This window comes from Polyodon spathula, chromosome 2 (genome assembly GCF_017654505.1).
Source record: "Polyodon spathula isolate WHYD16114869_AA chromosome 2, ASM1765450v1, whole genome shotgun sequence".
Classification (NCBI taxonomy): domain Eukaryota; kingdom Metazoa; phylum Chordata; class Actinopteri; order Acipenseriformes; family Polyodontidae; genus Polyodon; species Polyodon spathula.
Window position 1 is genome coordinate 91,901,725 of NC_054535.1, and position 19,612 is coordinate 91,921,336.

The 19,612-nt window shown below is 34.5% G+C and overlaps 2 protein-coding genes, 1 long non-coding RNA gene and 5 other non-coding genes across 12 annotated transcripts in view; all 8 read left to right on the plus strand.

Moving 5' to 3' along the window:
• Window positions 1-2,427: 2,427 nt before the first annotated feature.
• LOC121303745 lies at window positions 2,428-4,552 on the plus strand. The gene is made up of 6 exons (XR_005947862.1): window positions 2,428-2,551; window positions 2,868-2,940; window positions 3,250-3,374; window positions 3,589-3,687; window positions 4,147-4,265; window positions 4,496-4,552. It is a non-coding gene; the product is annotated as an uncharacterized LOC121303745 (long non-coding RNA).
• On the plus strand, window positions 2,676-2,744 carry LOC121307479. Its single transcript, XR_005948343.1, has one exon. It is a non-coding gene; the product is annotated as a small nucleolar RNA SNORD58 (small nucleolar RNA).
• LOC121307502 lies at window positions 3,034-3,100 on the plus strand. The gene has a single exon (XR_005948349.1). It is a non-coding gene; the product is annotated as a small nucleolar RNA SNORD58 (small nucleolar RNA).
• Window positions 3,453-3,521, plus strand: LOC121307482. The gene has a single exon (XR_005948344.1). It is a non-coding gene; the product is annotated as a small nucleolar RNA SNORD58 (small nucleolar RNA).
• On the plus strand, window positions 3,919-3,988 carry LOC121307494. Its single transcript, XR_005948348.1, has one exon. It is a non-coding gene; the product is annotated as a small nucleolar RNA SNORD58 (small nucleolar RNA).
• LOC121307507 lies at window positions 4,325-4,391 on the plus strand. Its single transcript, XR_005948352.1, has one exon. It is a non-coding gene; the product is annotated as a small nucleolar RNA SNORD58 (small nucleolar RNA).
• A 1,732-nt stretch (window positions 4,553-6,284) lies between the features above and the next one.
• Window positions 6,285-9,903, plus strand: LOC121303728 (UPF0729 protein C18orf32 homolog). Of its 2 annotated transcripts, none has more exons than XM_041234517.1 (3): window positions 6,285-6,379; window positions 9,026-9,247; window positions 9,640-9,903. In XM_041234517.1, exons 2-3 carry the CDS (start codon window positions 9,068-9,070, stop codon window positions 9,709-9,711), a joined length of 252 nt encoding a protein of 83 aa, XP_041090451.1. In that variant the 5' UTR covers window positions 6,285-6,379; window positions 9,026-9,067; the 3' UTR covers window positions 9,712-9,903. The 2 variants fall into 2 exon arrangements, with proteins under 2 accessions (XP_041090451.1, XP_041090445.1); XM_041234511.1 differs by lacking the exon at window positions 6,285-6,379 and adding an exon at window positions 7,729-7,837.
• An 8,721-nt stretch (window positions 9,904-18,624) lies between these two features.
• The window catches only part of dym (dymeclin), a 186,001-nt gene continuing 185,013 nt past the window's right edge, over window positions 18,625-19,612 (plus strand). For all 4 annotated transcript variants that reach the window (XM_041234531.1, XM_041234554.1, XM_041234539.1 and 1 more), the window contains exon 1: window positions 18,625-18,827. The gene's annotated coding sequence lies outside the window, so the exon portion shown is untranslated. The remainder of the gene's footprint in view (window positions 18,828-19,612) is intronic.

Below are 19,612 nucleotides of genomic sequence, written 5' to 3' on the forward strand. Positions count from 1 at the left end.
CATGTCGTATTGTAATGGGGTAGCACTGTAACAGGCAACCAGGTTTAAAAGCATCAATTTTAAGAATATATCATCCTAAAAGTAACAGTTGTTACTGAAATATGGACATGCACTTGCTGTGTATAAGATTTGCACACAAACTGGAGTATACATTGCATGCAGATCTGTCAGTATAGCAGAAATTACAATACTTGAATAAAAGAAAACTTGTGATAACATATCAAAAGTCTTAAAATGCCTGTTTTGAGAAAACAGCTGAAATAGAAGGGATTGATACCTGATGTCCTGATTTAATTGTAGATGTCTTGGTGGACTGTAACACAAGTTGATCAATCAGGCCTATGCTAAATCAGGTGAATTTGGGTTATGATGGATCTGGCCCACAAATGTGTGAAATGCAATTAAGTAAGCAGTAACCCAGGACATGCTGTGTGGTAAGAAGACATCTCTTCAGAACTCACCATAAGTTTTTCCCCATTGAGGGTCTAGGACTCTCAACTTTAAAAACCGAAGGTCTCAGGAAATGTTGGTGAACCCATTCAAGTACAAAGTTAATGTTCTGGTACACAATTTAGAAAAAAATTGTTTTCTTCATTTATTGAAGTTTTAACACATTTTAACAATACACAAAAGCCACAAACGAAATTGTTTCTGTCTAATAGAACAAAAAGGCATAGCAAAAGAATCCACAAAAATGAACTTCCATAAAGATCAAAGGACAACTGACCATTCTACTCAACCAGGCACCCCCCACTGCTCTTAATACTAAAAGGAGACCAAATGCTCCATAAGTTCAGAACTTATCAGGTTTTTAAATTCATAAATCATAATTTGTTTTGGTCTCACATTTTTCTACTGAGTTCCCCAATCTAACTTGCTTATTCAATATTGCAAATTATGCATGCATGCTACTTTCATTACATTTCTTAAAACTGCGCCAACATAATTTATATCAAACTTAACTTGAGGGGAGCTGTTTTTTAAAACATTTAATACGATTGACTAGTAATAGGGAGATTTAAATGATCGCATTTTTCTAGCTACGGTTTACATTTTGGAAGAAAAACCTGTACACAATCTCAGAACTACCATTAATTCTGCAAAGAATTGACAAGCAACCAGTAGACCCTAAAGCTTAGCGGTATTAGCCTATTAGTACAGCTAAATTGACAGCAAAAAAAAAAAAAAAAAATCAATTCAACTTCTAAGCCATTTATTTCTGTCAAGAGCTGCTAGCATCTTTCAAACATACTTGTTTACGTTTTGGAAGCAATAGGCAAGAAAGCTTGAAATGGATTTCTGCAAAACAAGCAAGGTGGCGTCAGCTGCTTCTGGAGGGAGTTGGCACCACTGTGCTGTTGGATGGAGGGGTGGGGGAGGTTATGCTGTTGGATGATGTTAGTCCCGCGGTTCCCCATCTATGCTAGTCCAGATAAAAGTGTTAGTAGACAGGGCCGCTCAAACTGGGCTTAGAAGGCACCTCAGTTGACCTTCCCACTATATTTTGGTTGTTTGCTGTTGGTTCTCCATATTCCCATCCACTGCTCTCCACTGGCTGTCTGATACTCGCTGCTGGTCGCTGGCTTCCTTTTTTGCAGCGCAAGCTCTGGTACCGCTTTCCGCCTCCAGTTGCGATGTGGCTTATAATGCACCGGGGTGTGTGGATAATTAGAATATATCCCAAACTCTGTCGTGCCTTATTGCTAACATATCGCATGATAGAACACAGGCGTTCTTGTGAGTAAAGCGTACTGTATTTGTGTATAGCTATAATGCTGTATTTTATTTATTTATTTTTTTACAAAGAAAATGTAGCTAACATAAATCGTTGGCTGACATTTGAATTGCGTTTACTAGCACGGTAGCAAGATAGTATTTAGATTTTCTTTGGGGACTTATCAATGACCGTAATTGAATTCTACCAAAATCCTATTTTGTGCTAAAATAATTGCTAAGGGTCGTCTTTGCTGACATCTAATGGTTTATATGGGGAGCAACAACTACATCGGCGCATATAGCATTTCTTCCGAGACAACACTTCCCAGTTAATGCACGATGGAGTTGGGATAAGGTTAGTGTGTTTTTTCCCTATCAGAATTACTTATTTTAATATCGATAATGTTCTAACTCATTATCGAAACTTACATTATTACTGTATAATGACTAATTACGTTAATGTGTTAGTTTCATATGAGTGCACAGAGTTTTAAATGTTTATTTTTCGTGGTTTGGATTTCTCCACGTGTTTGCTAAAGGGTAGATGTGTTTTGATGGTTTTTGGCACAGCTACTAGAATGAGGGGGGTGAAGAAACATTTGCTATAATTAACATTTGGGCCGATGTTTCAATCCAGAGAAGCTTGGATAGAAGCGTCTGTAACAAGCTGCTTCCGGGGCATTGAGACGCGTGTTTATTTGTTTCAGTTACCCAGGTCAACCCTGCTTTATCAAAAGCAGTGTGAAGTTGCGTACCCGTGCCGCAAGACACCGGGTCCTGCCTGGATAGGTTCTGACCTAGCCTTGTAGATCATGACAGTGTGAAAGGTGCTCAAGTAGGTATTCATCTGCAGACCAGTTAATGAATAGGTACAGCTTCCTAAGTGTGGGTACTTGCATGTCATATTGCAACAGTGATCAACACATTAGATTGAAGTGTGTATTAAAAGCAAATAATGGTTGCAGTGATGACAATCTTAGGACACCTTTGGAATTAACCATGAAAACAACTCTTTTGATCTGAGCAACTTTACAATTTTATAGATGTAGGATTAAACCTGACATTAATACAGAGGGGGAGACCTGAATAAGGAACCTCTGCAAACCACACAACTGTTCATTTCACACAAATGATTTCTTTCCTCTATACAGTGGGCTAGGATGCAAGATGGTGATCAAAGTGAGAGTTCTTGCAGCTCCATATGCTGAAAAAAGCTAAATTCAGGTACTTTTTAAATCGAATTTTCATGTCAAATGGATTAGCAAAGTGTGATCTGGCATATCAAAATTGATTTTGCTCCACTGGGGTGACTTGTGGTTGAGGTGATGACTTTCTTAGGACACCTTTGGAATTTCCATGAAACCAATTAAGAACTCTGAGCCGCCATGGTTTGCATAATCTACTTTTAGAATGGCTAACACCTTGGACGTAAGAAACATTCTTATACTCCGATACAATATATCAATTGTTATGATTGCTAATTTGAACCCTTTTTTTGCGTCTTTTTTAAAATTTGCATTTGTTTTGTTGTAGGGTCTTTGATATGGATTCTCCAGTGATCAAGTACGGGTCAACAAAGCTGTGCTTTGGTATCCATGGAGATCCTTGCAGAGAAGGAGCAGATTGTTCCAAAAGTGGAGGTTGTGCAGAAGAAAAAAGTAATTAACTAGGGGAATCATTTCTGGGATAACATTGAATGAATTCAGTGTATGTGTTTTATTAAAGCCAAGTAATGGTTGCAGTGATGACAATCTTAGGACACCTTTGGATTTAACCATGAAAACAACTCAACTGATCTGAGCAACTACAATTTTATAGTTTAGCAGTCCACTAGTGTTCCATATCTAATGTATGTATTTTGTTCTGGTTTAGACTAAGTAGTGGGATTGGACACAGGGATACTGGTGAGAGAAGTGTGCAGAGTTCCTGCTCCACCCATTGGAGAAAGCAGAGAGCAACTTTGACCTCAAGGTACTTTCAAAACCTTTCTAATATAGTCTGTACTACAGTTGTGTTATGATGGGAACTGTTCCCAAGACTTTATTGGAGAGACTTCAAGAGCACTCAGAACAACACTGAGGTACCATTGTTTTATGGGTATCAAAGTATGTATTCCTCAATGTACATTACAGATGAGTTGCTGAACTATGGTTGCATTGAAACTAGGTAGCTTTAGAATTGTATCAGATTGTTGTAAACTGGTTGCAGTGATGACTTTTTTCTTAGGACACCTTTGGAATTTCCATGAAAACAATTAAGAATTCTGAGCAGTCATAGTTTGCATAATCTGCTTTAGAATAGCTAACACCTTAAGTGTATATAAAACATACCTGCACTCCAATACAAGATATCAGTTGCATGATTGCTAATTTGAACTTTCCTTGTAGTTTTTTATTTGTTTTAATTAAATTTGCATTTGTTTTGTTGTAGGGTCTTGATATGGATTCTCCAGTGATCAAGTACGGGTCAACAAAGCTGTGTTTTAATACCCATGGAGATCCTCCAGAGAAGGACCAGATTGTTCCAAAAGAAGTAGAGGTTGCTCAGAGGTAATTGCCTAGGGAAATTTAAAAAATGTGTACATGTTTTAGTGAAGTCAAATATTTGGTTGCTATGTTGACTTCTTAGGACACATTTGGAATATCCATGAAAATAAAATTGTGTTACTGAGCAATCAAAAAGAACTGATGTGAATTGTTTCATGCTTGTAAACTAGGTTAAGTAACTGTTTTACTTTACAGGTTTTATTGTACTGATTGTATTGTCTTTTTCTCTTCAGGTTTCCAGGATGATTGGTTCAGGGGAATAAAACAAATACAGTGCATAAAATAAAAACATATCCTGTAACCAATAAAAAACTGGTGTTTTTCTTTCTTCTTTTCCCTTCTGCTGTAGTACATTTCTTTCACTTGAGGAAATGCCTTTTAAGGTGGTGTCTTACCACATACATCCACCAACCTTCAAGTTGACCAATTCCAGGTTGCACTTAATATTTAGTACACGGGTGTATTCTTTGACATCTGTCTAGCTTCATTACCAATGTTGAGTAAAAATAGTTATTTTACTACCATATTGTTTTAACCTTTGCCATTGATAGACCTCACATTTTCAGATGCTGTCTTTACAGTTGGTACACAGCAATTTTTTTCTATAGGTTTGTCAAGTTCCATTACCAGTGTTATCAAGTAAAATGTTTCCCTGTCATAGTTTTTTAAACACTGGCCATATTGGTGATTCCCCTTGCTATGCTCCTGGTGGATGTTTGGTTTTAGTTTAAAATAAATAAAAGTTGTGTTCAGCACACTTGAAATGGTTACATATATGTCATGTTCCTCTTTGATTTAATGTTTTGCTTTAAAGACTGCATGACTAAAAATGTGGGTTTGTAAAAACATGGGTTTGTAAACATGCTGTAGCTGACAGTTTTTTACACTAAACTCTAACGCATTTATTAATGAGACCATGTTAGTAGTGTTTTAGTAATACTAATTTGACAAATGTTTGTCTTGGTGTAGTATTTAAATGCTCACATTTGTTTTAGTGTTAAGGGACGTTATATAAAATAATTGCACACAAATCCCCAAATGGGAATGCACATGCCCTTTAAATATTGATGGTTATTAAATATCCATACTTGTGTCCTTCAAATTCAGTAATATGTTCCCAGAGATGGAAATTATACACCAGTGTTGGGAATATTTTTACTTTATTATAATTTTTTTAGAAAAATCCCATCCTGATTTATAGTAAGAAGGTGATGAATGACACTAGTGCATTTTAACCATTAAAAATTAAATCTATGAAAACATTTTGCAGAACAATCTTGTACTTATCAGCATTATTCTACTTTAAAGCTTTGTATTCAAAATAGTGTTTATAATCCATAACTCAAACATGCAGTAGTGCTAAATTTAGAAATAGTAAAATGAATTCAATGACAAATGTTTCACTTTGTCACTGAAGACATTAAGAAATATAATGAAAACATTTGTTATTGGATTTATTACGTTTCATTTAGTATTATGTCTGTACTAGGACAACACAGTTAAAGCATTTAAACAAAGTTACGAAAGTGCAATATGATTTTATCACATGGCCATTCCTGGATTTTACAACAGGCTTGCAAAATGAAGTGGTAAACCAATATTTGTTCCCATGTTTGCTGGTGTTTTCCGTAGAGGTACCTGATCATTTTCATTGAGAATTGCCATATAAAACAAAATTTAAAAAAAGGTGTTCCAGCTAGGCCAATACAAACTGAAATAATGGTTGAGTCAGGTTCTCATAAGGGAAAAGGACCTGAAGGAGTGAGTGGTGTGGTTTTAACCAAGGGCCTGCTGTACCAGCGATTGTATGTTCTTTTAAAACCACCCACCCCCCGGATCACAACATCCCGATAAAAGTATTTTCGATCAAAAAACACAGGGTTAGGGAAGCCAGATCACTTTTATTCACATTACACATTTTGAAAAATCAGCCTCAGGGCCTTTAAAAGTCAAGCTGATTGTGATTGGATACATGATCTGAGAAAATGTATCCAATCAGAGCAGTCCCTGGATTGAAACCTCACCGTCATCACGTAACTTCTGTAGGTCATTTCCTCTGTGGGAAATAGCCTTGATCGTGAAATGGCCCAGAATGAGAAGTTAAGTCAGTCAAGGTGGTAAGTCTGAAATAAAGAAAAAAAAACAACAAAACTAGTCTATAATATGTAATAGACAAGAACAAGGAGGTCTCAATGTTCTAGACTTTAAAACTATAAAATATATATATATATATCAAAAGTAAGAAAAGTTTTTTAATTTTTTTTTTTTTTTTTTTTCCCGAAACTATGTCATTCAAAAGGTTGGTGGTGTTGGCATTTTTACTAAAATATAATTTTGATGTGAATAAACTTCCTATTGCTCTTGCTAACTTTCATAAACAGGTACTGTTCAATTGGACGATGTACAAACACAAATTTTCTCACACAATTACTTTATTTGGAATAACAAGGATGTTAGATAGAAACTACAAATTCCCCTCTATAAATTCATTATCTTACAAATGTTTGTGTATTCGTAAAGTAGTGTGATGTACAAAAACAAACCTTATTGTTCCTACAATCTATCTGTTATCTAAAAACAAAAAGGTTTGTACCATACTTTTATTGTAAAACAAACACTCAGTTAATTCATTACTACTTACAAAAAGTTGTAAAGACTTTTAGTTTTAAGAATGGTAACGGTTCCTCAAACGATTTCAGAACTATGTCCTAGGATCACGTGAGGAAAACAAAGATTCTTATATATATATATATATATATATAATATATCTATATATATATTATATATATATATATATATATATTATAATGTCCGCTTTTTTGAAACTTTCAAATCAACATATGTGTATGCGAGTATTACACACTACTTTCGTAAATGTGACCGAGATCAACACATGAAAACCTCGAGTCACAAATCTTATGGATCTCACCTTCTTGGAGTTATAGATGGAAGCACCTCTTGATAGGTACTGTCTCGTGGAGAATTACATCAACACCACAAAGATATTAAAAAACTATATATATATATATATATATATATATATATATATATATATATATATATATATATATAAATTTTTTTACTTTCCAATTAGTAATTGTATCCCCTGGCATTGCCTTGTATTTTAGTTAATATATAGAAATTATATTCTGAGGTAATGGATTCCTCTTGTTATGTGTTGTATTGTTTTGTAAGAAAGAAAAAACTTTCAGCTGTACATGAAACAAAAATAAACAAATACATACAATAGTTTTAGATTTAGAAATGAAAGAAGGTTATTTTGACAGTCCAGTTAATCAAGGTTGAATATCACCACTAATCCAGGTAGGTCACTTGTGTATTGTATTCTTGGTTTGATTTTAATAGTTAAGTTCCAAACTATATAATATACAAACAAAAAATTGACAGTTCACTTAGGTCTTTCTATTAGGTTCTTCCTGTTTCGATTCCTTCATTGAACCGGAAGAGAAGCAAATCTATCTGCTGAGTTGACAGGTACACTGCGTAGTGCATCTGTCGAGTAACATTCTGTTAAACTGGTACATTTAAACGGTGAAATAACGTCTTCAACTACGGTAAGACACAACAACATGTATAATAAATACGTGTTTTTTTTGTACACGGTTGCGCAGTTATAAAGGTGTACGGTTATGTTTGTTGCGTAGCATATTTATTGTGCTTAGGCTAAATTAAAATACCGCGAGATACGTAACTAAACGAGTAACGTGTATGTAACAAGTAATTACATTATTTAGTTTCATCAAACTGGATAGACGGTAATAAATTAATTTAATAAACGTCAACAGTTTTAAAAATTGTAAATGTGTGTTGATGTCATGGTGTTCTAATCTTGGGTGTGAATTTCTGTGGTCACAGTATTGCTTTGAACAAATAACCATTCAGAATAGTATGGTGAAGGTAAAGTTATGTTTGTGAACTACATATGAGCACTGGAACATGACAACATACTGTATGTCCTTTGTTGAACTCAATCTGTACCTTAAAAAAAAAAAAAAAGTATTTAGGATACAGTAAGTAAAGATCTATATGGTTGTAATCATTGGTTTTATCTTTAGAAACTAGAATCCTACTACCTGTACTAGGACTACCTTAATATGTCCATCCTAACATACATGCATCTTTTGTTATTTTGTTGCGTGATGCACGTCAAAATAAATTTCACACAGGAAAGGTGGTTCTCAAGCCACACGATAGATGTGAGTCTAGGATGGTTGGCCAGTAGTTGAGTAACAAAGTGAAGTACTAGTAACAGTCGAAATGCAAGATGCCCAGACAATGACAGCAGCAGTGGAATTGTATAACTGAAAGCTGTATAGCAGTTACTGTTACTAACATTGTACAGGCCCTTGAAAACAGCTGCTGGGGTTGATGTGGCCCCACAAAATCAGAATAGTTGCAGATTTTAGAAACAGTTTGGTCCTATTATATTTTAAACAAAATAATATGCAAGCAACACAGAACTTTAGAACTGCAGGAAAACATTGCTCCTCAGATATTATAAAAAAAATATTGCATGGGGTAGTGTGTTATAAATGAGAATTGAATGCCTAGCCTTGGTGTGGGATGGTTGGATATGTAGCATCCCACCCCTTGGGTGGGTATTAAATTCTCATTACACACACGTCCCATGTATTATTTGCACGATCTCTCTTTCTCTCTCGCAATACCCTGAACATTATTTTCTTTTTCTCCTTGCTTATTTTAGATCTTCACCCTGTCTTGCATTCTTGCTTTTCTTTCAGAGCTGCCTGTCACAGTCGCGTCAGTCCATAAGTGTTCCAACAATGGTGTGCATTCCCTGCATCGTCATTCCAGTCCTGCTCTGGATTTACAAGAAATTCCTGGAGCCAATTATATACCCATTCATTTCTCCTTTCATCAGCCGCATGTGGCCCAACAAATCTGTACTGGAAACTGGGACCGCAACAGATCATCCAACTGGACAAAGCAATGGAACATGCAAGGTACTGTAGGTCACTCATGAACACAATTCTAAGTTTAGTTTTATTTATTCATAAAACTACATTTTGTGACTATCACTGTGCTGTAGTTCTGTAGGAATCCTATAGGTAGAAGTGGTTGCTTACGCTTACGCAGTAAGTGAATAGAACAATTGCATGTTTTCTTTGACTGCATTTCTTTTTCGACCTAATCCATGTAGTAAAACTAAAATTGACATTTGGGCAAACTAAACAAAGTGGACATCCGTGTACAATTTGATTAGCAGCTGTTAGCTGAGGTGGGATTGATTAATGTAGTAATTGTTATGCAATGGTAAGTATATATCCATCCCTCAAAATTAACAGACAAGCATTTTTGTATTTCCCTTCTAAAACAAATTCTGTATTTTCTTCAGATGGATAGTCCAGTCCAAAATGGCACTGCTGCAAAGGGACCATCTGAAGTTTCTGACAAAAAGACTGACTAATATTACTTCAGAGAACTTTAAACTGAAGATGGTTTATACTTGTATCTGATCATCACCCAGAATAATGAAAAAAATAAATTTAATAACTTATTTCATTGAATAGATTTCTGATATTTTGTATAAATGAGCCTAATACCCAGTTTGTCTGCAGTATCTAAATGTTGTAAAGGTTTTGTTGATAGTTTCTGATTTTGAAATCACCAACACTTGTGATTAATATGTATATATATATATATATATATATATATATATATATATATATATATATATATATATATATATATATATATATATATATATATATATATATATATATATATATATATATATTATATATATATATATATATATATATATATATATATATATATATATATATATTATATATAATTTCGATATATTAACATTGTATCTTTATCATAAAATTAATTGATGTGGTCTTGTTGGATATTTATAGGATGTGACAGTAAATTTTCTTCAAAATACACACATGGAGAAATTCAGAAGCAATTTACTGAAGCAATTTGTTTAAGTATTGAAAATTCTATTTTTGGATTAAATGGCTTTATGAATTTCCCCCAATGTTCAGTATCGCCTTAATAGTTTGCAATGCTTAAAAATAATGTCAAATCTAAATAAATGTGTATATTTCTGCAAACTATGTCTATATTGTGACTTTATAAACCATTGCTTTCTATGAAGTAGCATTGCTTTTTATTTTGTTGTTTTTATTTTTGTTTGTTCAGTAAGACCTCATGGGTCGATTTGCAGCGTACCAGTGATTTAGTTCACATCAAGTGGACTAGAAAATCCTGCAAATCTGTACTAACTTAACCCTGATTGCAGAGCACCGAACAGATGATCCCGGTAATTGGTTGAATTGATTGGAACAAGTTAGACCGATAATGAGGACTACAGCAATGGCCAAAAGTTTTACATCGCCTAGAATTTTAGGATTGAGACATACGTAAAATAAAATAAAAACTATATGAGCGTAATTTAGATCTTTTATTTAAATCATGTAATCAAAGAAACTACAAAATGATATCACAAAAGTCTACCATAGTAGTAGTACAGTATTTCATGTTAAATTTCCAAATGTCACATTTTTGAGTTTGTCAGTGTGTGGAAAACTACAAAGCAGTATGTAATTCAATAAGTTAATACGTTATTCAGCAGGTTTAATTTCAATTTATGAAGCACATTTTTTTAATTATATATGGTGATACAAAGCTTTTGGCCATAGCTATAACCTAAACCCTTCTTTATAATCCAATAAACAAAATACACTGTCAGATAAATATTTAAAGTACATCGTTGTGATTGATGCAAACATTTAAGTAAAAACAAATAAATTTAATTTTCAATATGGATGATTGAATGTCCATGTCTTTTAGTGCACATTTCAAACTGTCGGATCATACTTGCATTTTAAACTGCTGACATTGTTGCATAATTTAGTTGTTTATAGTTAAAGCATATTAACTGAAATTATATGTGTTAAAACTGAAAATGGTGTCAAAGGTACATGCATAAAAATTCTATTTTAAATATATGTTCTTGTGTAATACTTTTTTTTTTTTTCACTGATCTGACTGCCTGAATGTGGCGGCCATAAGAAATGCACAGAATAACGTTTTCAGATATACTAGTGATTTCTCTACAAAACATTTTCAGCAGTAAATGTGTCAGACAAGCAAGCTTACTAAGTTAGTCTTATCCTTCAAAGTACTAAAATAATCCACTTGAACAGGATCATCATAAATCTGATTTGGTCCGCTGCTGCAATCAGGATCTTGTTTAGTGTGATTTTGCAGATGATCCACCCGTGATGATTAATTTATGGTACGCTGCAATCTTGGTGTACCAATTGCAGTCCAATAAAATGAACTAAACCTGCATAATCCACTAGAGACATCACGTTCAGATACCCAGCATAAGGGAACAGGGTCTCTAATTTCAGTCAGTTTTATCATTCCATATATGCAGTTTCTTGTATGTTTTAAGTATGTGTTTTTTAATTAAATAATTGAGTTATAAATAAAAACATTTTTGTAGCTGGTTTATAGCTAACTGTTATGGTGGTGCAGTGTATTGTATTGATTTTCCTAATTTAAGACAGTTTCTTCTGCACTGTCAGACTCTCCAGCATCAACCACCAGATTCCCAGTCAAACGATTCCAGACCTTGTCAGCACTTTGGAAGGGGTACAGACCTGTTCTAGCCCTACCAAGGAGAGAGGATGTGAGGCCAAAGCTTCATTTAATTTGCTTTATTAAGTGGCAACTGTCTTGTTTATAATATATTGTTTTAATTAAACTAATTTCCATATTTTTGTGTTAATATAATTTCTAAACTTATTTCTTTTGTCTGTGTCTTTTTCTACTGATAAAACCTGGACAAGTTGTATTTCTGCAAAGTGTGAAGTAGCCTCAAGGCTGTTAAGTGTGATGTAGCTGAATGGGTTAGCTGGTTCCCAATTCCCTCCCAAGGCTATGCCTTGCTGCACATAGTAGTTCGTCACATAGCAGCTAGTGAGTTCAGTGTTCTAGTTGGTTCATATTGTCTGCTCCTCTTTGCCGAGATCCTAGTCAAGTACAGACCAAAATGCTACTGAAGAGAAAAAAAAAACATGGAGTAACAAATTAAATAAAAAAAATACAGCCTGCTTTTTAACACCTGATGTTATTGATAACTAAAACACGGAAAATTATAGTTTACATTTAGACTGACACATTGTAGTCACTGTGTTTTTGGGTGTTGTATTGCTTCTTTTCAGGAAGAGCGTAACAGTTATACTGCACTTGTATGTTATCTTAGAACTATCCAGTAGAGAGCAGTGTGGCATTACAAACTAAATTAACTAATCCTTGTCAGGCTCAATTACTTTAAAGAGTGTGAATAATTAGGTTAACTCAATGAAATTTTCTATTTTAACAGAAAGGGGTCAGCCTATTTATATGCTGTATCATTGCTGATTACAATAGAATAAATATTGGGGCTGGATATGTGCCCATTTTAAAGCAGATTACATAAAGCGCAAATGTACATGGTGACGTGTCTGTAATGAAAAGACAAAAAAATGTATTCTGACCTTTTTAAAATGAAATCATATTGCTATGCACTGTTCCAGTCAATTGCCTAACTCACTGCCTGCATTCAATGTTTGGGTTTCAGGAATACCAAGATATTCAGAGATATTCAGAGAAACATTTTTGGGGAAAATGGGCATCCATTGTATCTGGAATATGATGGTGCACATAACACATGCTATTAGGGTAGTGTATATTGCATATATCTAAGTCATATTTAAGTAAATTAAAAAAAAAAAAAAACTAAAAAAAACATGCATATATTAAATAGATATGTGCCACTACAGGTGGTAGGACACCTCAGATAAGATATTTCATTTCAGTAGATTATTACTGTATGTTGTGACACTGACCATCTGTGGTACCAGCATCTGAGCCACGATGTATAATTTAAGGATTTTGTTTTGCCAAATAAAGATGAGCTCTGCTTTGGTCCCTTTGTGACTATCAGTCATGTGAAACCAGGTGAGTAACAAGCTGCAGAGTACTTCAGATTTTATTCAACAGAAAATAGCTGTTATCGTATTATCCTGCTTTGCCGTGGCTGTTCTATCATTTCCTGCAATGTTGCTGTATTGTTTGATACATGAAATAATTATTTACCACAGTTGCATCTAGACAAGTTATTAAAGTCTGAGTCACACAGAACATTACTCACTAATGGAGTGTTTGTGTGTGAAATTTATCTTTTATGAAGTTTTTTTGGGTCATTGATACCTGGGTATGTTTTTTCGGAAACACAGTACAGCTGCAATGTCCAGGGAAGGTGAAAAGGTAAAAGAGATAACATGAATATTTTTGGACTTTCACGGCTATTAGAAACAACAAAGGAACAGAAAAACAATCAAGTAATAGAACACAAAAGGGTTAATTAAACCCAGTAAATAATGGCCTGTTGCATAAAACACTTTCCTCTAATCTTCTCTGTGTGTGTTTTTTTAGTTTAAGGGTGTTGCAGAAAGAACTTCACTGAATGAATAACTTTGATTGTCATTTCAATGTGATACTAAGTAAGCAGCTTTTTGTTGTACAGTTACCTTTTTATGAAGTTTACAGTCATTAGGAGAGATTCTGATTGCAGTTACTCAAATATTGTGTGTTGTGGTGACATCCCCGGAGTTCAGAAGCAGCTTTGTGCAGTTCTAGTTGCCTGCCATCGACATTTGTAATGTAGGCTAAATCAGCCAAATTGTCTTTATAAAAGCAAGAGCCAGCATCATCTAGTGAGCTGACACTTTAAATACAGTGGAACCAAAAATAGTCAAGCAGTTGTTTTGTTTTAATAAAAGTTACAATAGCCAATGGTTATATCCATAAAATAATATGATATTAACCAAACCTGGTCTACACAATTAAGTTTTTTTTTGCTTTTTTTTAACCTCAATAGTCATCAATAAGCTTTTTGTAAAACTTTGGCTCACTTTTAACTTCTAAACATGCTTTTAAAAATATGCAAACATCAAATAATGAAAAACGTATGCGTTTCAGTACTGAACACGGGGGAATTAATATCTAGGGCAACATTTTTTAAGTTTATAGAGTCCTAAATAGTCAGGCGAGTCACAGGGTATTGCTACAAGTGATAGGTCTTTTTAACTTTTTTCCATGCCCTTCCGAAACAGCTGAACTGCAGTTGTCTCCCTAAAGATGGCAAGCAAAGGGTTAACAAAAAAAAAACTAAGATAAGTGCTGGCTCCTGCCTTCTGGAATTGTGTTTACATCATGTATTATTTATATAACTGAATGAATTACAGCCAATAGAAACAAAACATTGTAATCTGCCTGTACACTGTTCACAGGGGTTTCCTGCTTGCTGTGCATTCTGAATATATACGAACATTTTTATTTTTTTATTTTTAGCAGCATAACACAGAAATCACCCCCTTCCACCAATTTAAAATGCTGGGAAATGAAGATAAGGAATACCTCATCTAAGCTGTAAAGGAACCTGTAGTGCATAACCTTGAAGTTCAGCCAGTGGAGGTTAAGTGTGGTCACAAACAGGTTTGTTGGTGGGGGGAAACCACTGCACTCTGAAACAAGTGTTCAGAGATTTGGCATAAATAATCCTGTTTTCATTTCCCCTAACTGCTCACAAATAAAAGGAGAATAACAAGCAGGATCTATATTTTTAGATTAAACAAATAATTACAAACACCTGCCATAACACTTTCAATACGTCCTGTAGGCCCAGCATGGCACAGATTCAATGTGACATGCCTACTAAGTGTTTATAACATTAGAAATTTGGGGATCATTTAATGGAATTTAAGTCATTTATGTTATGCATGTTAACATGTTCCTTGTGAAACTTTAGTCTTTTCTACAGTCTTGAACAGTAGGTAACTGCCAGCTGAGATTCACTGTCATCTCACTATCTGTCTGACCTTTCGCAACAAAACTGATATACAAAAAGGCAAATCAGCTTTTACATATTACAGAACATCTCCACAAGTTTCAATTGCATAATGACAAATAGCAATTCCCAACTCTTGCATAACACTATTTTCTATTTCCTTCATATAGATAGAACATTTATTTATACCTGCTTAATTCTCTGCCCTGTGATGGACTGGCATCCCGTCCGGGGTTTAGTCCTGCCTTGTGCCCTGTGTCTGTCGGGTTAGGCTCTGGCTCACCGCCACCCTCTATGATATAAGCGATTATTGATAATAGATGGCTGGATGGATGTTTAATTCTCTCCTGGTAATGACACCTATGCTTACTGAAATATCCCAGTCAGAATGTAACAAGAATCAATGAGTTCCTACAATAAAAATAGTGAACTCAGTTAATTTCCCATAGAGTTCCTTTAAGTAATTCCATGCAAATCGTTCCATGGCAGCACCCAAACTTTTACTTTGGGACGCTTATCTCCACAGTACACAGCTATCATATTCCGTTTGATATGTCTAAATATTAACACAATACCTCTGCTGAACTTTCAATACATTCCTGCACTCTTTCTGAGCAAACACATTTTCAGCTGGAGTAAGAATCTCATGTTTTTTGACATTTTTCCAAATGGACTCAGAATAACTTAGTGACCCCTATTGGGATGCTTTGTAACTTCATAGCACTTCATTTATTTTGATACTAAAGTCTCCTTGAGCTTGTCTGCAAGGGGCTGACCTTTACATGCACCTGAAGAAGAATGTTGTCTGTGAAACTTTCCAAGGCTTTCAAAAACAAAAACAGTTTCTAAATGTTTGTGTTTAAAATTGAGAAATATGTTTTTGGACTGACTGAAAACAGTACATCCTTTGTAAAAGCGAATGTTTTAAAACACTGGTTACATTTTTACAGCAAAATCTTATCTGTCCAATTTATGTAGGTTATAAGGGGCCAGGAAAGTTGGCAATATTCTGGCCCTCATAAATAGGTATACTGTATATTTATTTTTCAGGGATCCTTTGAGTGGTTCCAGAGCAGCTAAAGTGGGACATTCCTAACCAAAAAATGCACTTTCAGACAAATATTCATTGTAATAAGAATACTCTGTTGATCTAAATTTCTATTGACCAAATGAGTAAGACATAAAAAGCTCTGTGTAACGGATTTTGCCTGCAATTATGTCCAAATATTATGCATTACACCCAACAGTGTTTACAAAAGCACATTCATTTACCTTTGCAGTATTCTTTGCTGTCTGTATTACAGCAATGCATTTTTCAGCACAATATTGATGATTTTGATATTTTTATTCACTCATTATGGGTCACGAATCAGATGAAAAATAACGTATATTTGGGAATGTTCGCAATGAGAAAGATAATTTTTTACACCGCATAGTGTTTCCAGATCATGCTCCCTCCTTCATATTAATGATAATGCACTGACTGAAATAGCCTGCAATATGGACAAAGAGGTCAATTCAATTGACAGTCCAGTAAATCAACAAATAAGCCACTATTTTACCTATTTTTACAGAACTGCATTAACCAGACTCATGTGCACGGTTACATACACTATTTAGATATGCCACTGTTTAAATCAATTCAATAGACCTCAACATCTGTAACAGGTTAAGCTTCAAAATGTTCCATTGGTTCATTTCTGCCTGGTTTTGAGTTTTGATGGAAGGTGAACTACCTTTTTAAAGTATATGAAACACTAAAAATGAGTATTTTTCTTTGCCGTGACTTGTAGCCCTTGAATATGTGGTCACATGCTCCAGTAACCCTGAGAAAGGTTTGATCATTTGAAAGATCCAGACGGCACTTTGTCAAACTTTCCATAGTAAGTTTAGTAACTGTCAAAGCCACACAAGGTGTTGTCTGGTTCTAAATTGCTCATAAATTGAAATAAATAAATAAGGAATTATTCAGTGAGTTTGTGATGGATGATATACACATTACTTCATACATTCTTTACTACCAGATTGTTCTCAGCTGTTTTAGGCACAAGCATGAGCTGATGCTAAAATGTTTCACTCAAGATATGGTTCAACAGTCATGAACTTTTGTTAATTAGTCACGCACAGTCTGTTATAAATCCACTTTATTCCAAACAGCATTTTTTTTTTTTTTTTTTTTTTTTTGAAAAAACAGAGATCGGTAGAGTGGTGTTCACTAATTCTAACACACATTAAATATCAAACTTGTTTAACTGTTAAAATATTTGTTTATAAGTGGCCTGTTACTGTCAGACTAATACAACAATCTCTGTACCTTGTTTTCAGAATGTGCATAACAGCTTATCTACTTTCCATTTTACAAGATTCCCTCTGTAAAAACATAGCAAAGTGTAATACAGCAGAGTGAAAGTATGGTAAAACATGGTAAGCATTGTAAAGCATCTTAAAAACAAACAAACAAACAAAAAAAAAAATGGTAAACATCTGATAAATGCATAGCACAAACATGGGAAAAGCATGAGAAAGCTACAAATCTACCATGAAAAATTACAGTGGCAAACTTTTATAAGGGTAGTTTTAACATATACTACAGATATGTTTTGCCAAACATGAATTGCCATTTAAACAAGGACGCTTGCTTGCGTTCCAAAATCTTCTTCTTACTTTCAGAGTACACGTTATTGTTAGCCTTGTTACGTGACATCGTACTATACCCTGTTTTCAACCACTACTCACCAACGTCTTTCGGGTGAGACTGATGCATGGTTCACACACCCTAGTCTCGTGTCCTGTAAAGCACTTTGTGATGGTTGTCCACTATGAAAGGCACTATATAAAAATAAAGATTATTATTATTATTAAAGATTATCCAATCCTATGAATCCCCTTTGCAGTACAATTTTACTTATTTTTTTGTTACCATGGGAAAAGTATAAAAACGTGTTATAAGGCACAGTGAAAGACAGGTAATGCGTAATGCACAAGGCACGAATGAAAGGGTGACAAAAATAAACATGGACAAGCTGGTAAACTGTCAAACCACCAAGCAGCTTTTATATGGCGCTCACCCACTAGGAACTGTATAGCAGCCAAGGGCCAAACATAAGTATGTTCGAGGCCCTAATGCTGACCATTACATTTAAGTAGGCTTAAAGGGGCAGTTTGTTCCTAATAAAAAGACCATACTCTCAGTACTTGCTCACTAACTGTATTCTGAGTTTTTGTGTCATAATGAACTCCTTTTTGTTAAGAGAAAAACTGGAGTCAACACCCCCCCCCCTTCCCCCCCAGTTAAGTACACCATTCCTGAAAAATCAGTCATCAAAAAAACACTAGAAATCTGTCAATTGCAACGTTACAACTGACGTCACATAACTTTTCATACAGAGGAAATAGACGTAAGAAAACTACAAATCCCACAGAACACTGTTTTCTTGTCCGGGATGCATCCGGTTGACACTATAACCCCTTTCAGATGTAGGAATCTGTGGCGACGTGGAAATATGGAGGCATAAAGAGAAATAAGAGATCAAAAAACACAGTCTTTAAATAATAACAGCAATAATCAATAAATTAGAAATATTGGAGAAGTGACAGTGCTTACACTGATAGTCCACGTATCAATTAAGGAAATCATTTTTGGAGGAAGGGAGAGTCGCCTTCGAAAGGTAAGTTTGAGGGGTGTAAGTATGTTTATAGTACGTTACCAGTAGCTGTAATACTATATTACGAGGGAGATATTTTTTAATTCACGTCCATACCCACAGACCAATTAAAATATCAAAATGGTGTTTCTTTTGACAGTACATACAGAATACATCTCTTCATTTATCATACTCACATCCTGCGTAGCTAGGTGGTTCTCAAGTGATGCTTATTTATTTATTATTTGTATTACAGGTGTTAGTTACAACTAGAGATGGCGAACATATAAATACATTAATTCATAACCTAATAAAAGTGACAGGGGAGTAAAAGACCTGATCCACTGTGTTCAAAGTTAACTTGTATGTAGAACAGATAGTTCCTCACTGCTGTTTGGTTATTCTGATGGACAAACATAAAATTATTTTAAAAGTATTTTTCAGAGCAATACCTAGTCATGCTTGGCATTATTATTATTATTATTATTATTATTATTATTATTATTATTATTATTATAGTAGAGGCAATTCTATACTTGAGCTAGATTTCTAATAAGGCTTAATAAAACTTTGTCGTGATTTGTGAAACAGTCAAAGATTCCTTGAGAAGGTTGGCTACTGAAGTCTTGTAAAATACACTACAAGTGGACCATTTAGTGCGTCATCAATATCAGACTTACATTGGCAAGTCCAAAATTGCTTTGGTGTGAGGAACAATACACAGACACAGATTTTATCATTATAAATTATTGGGCTTGCCAATAGTATAATATTGATGACTTTTCTTCCCCTGAAATGTGGTAGTGTTC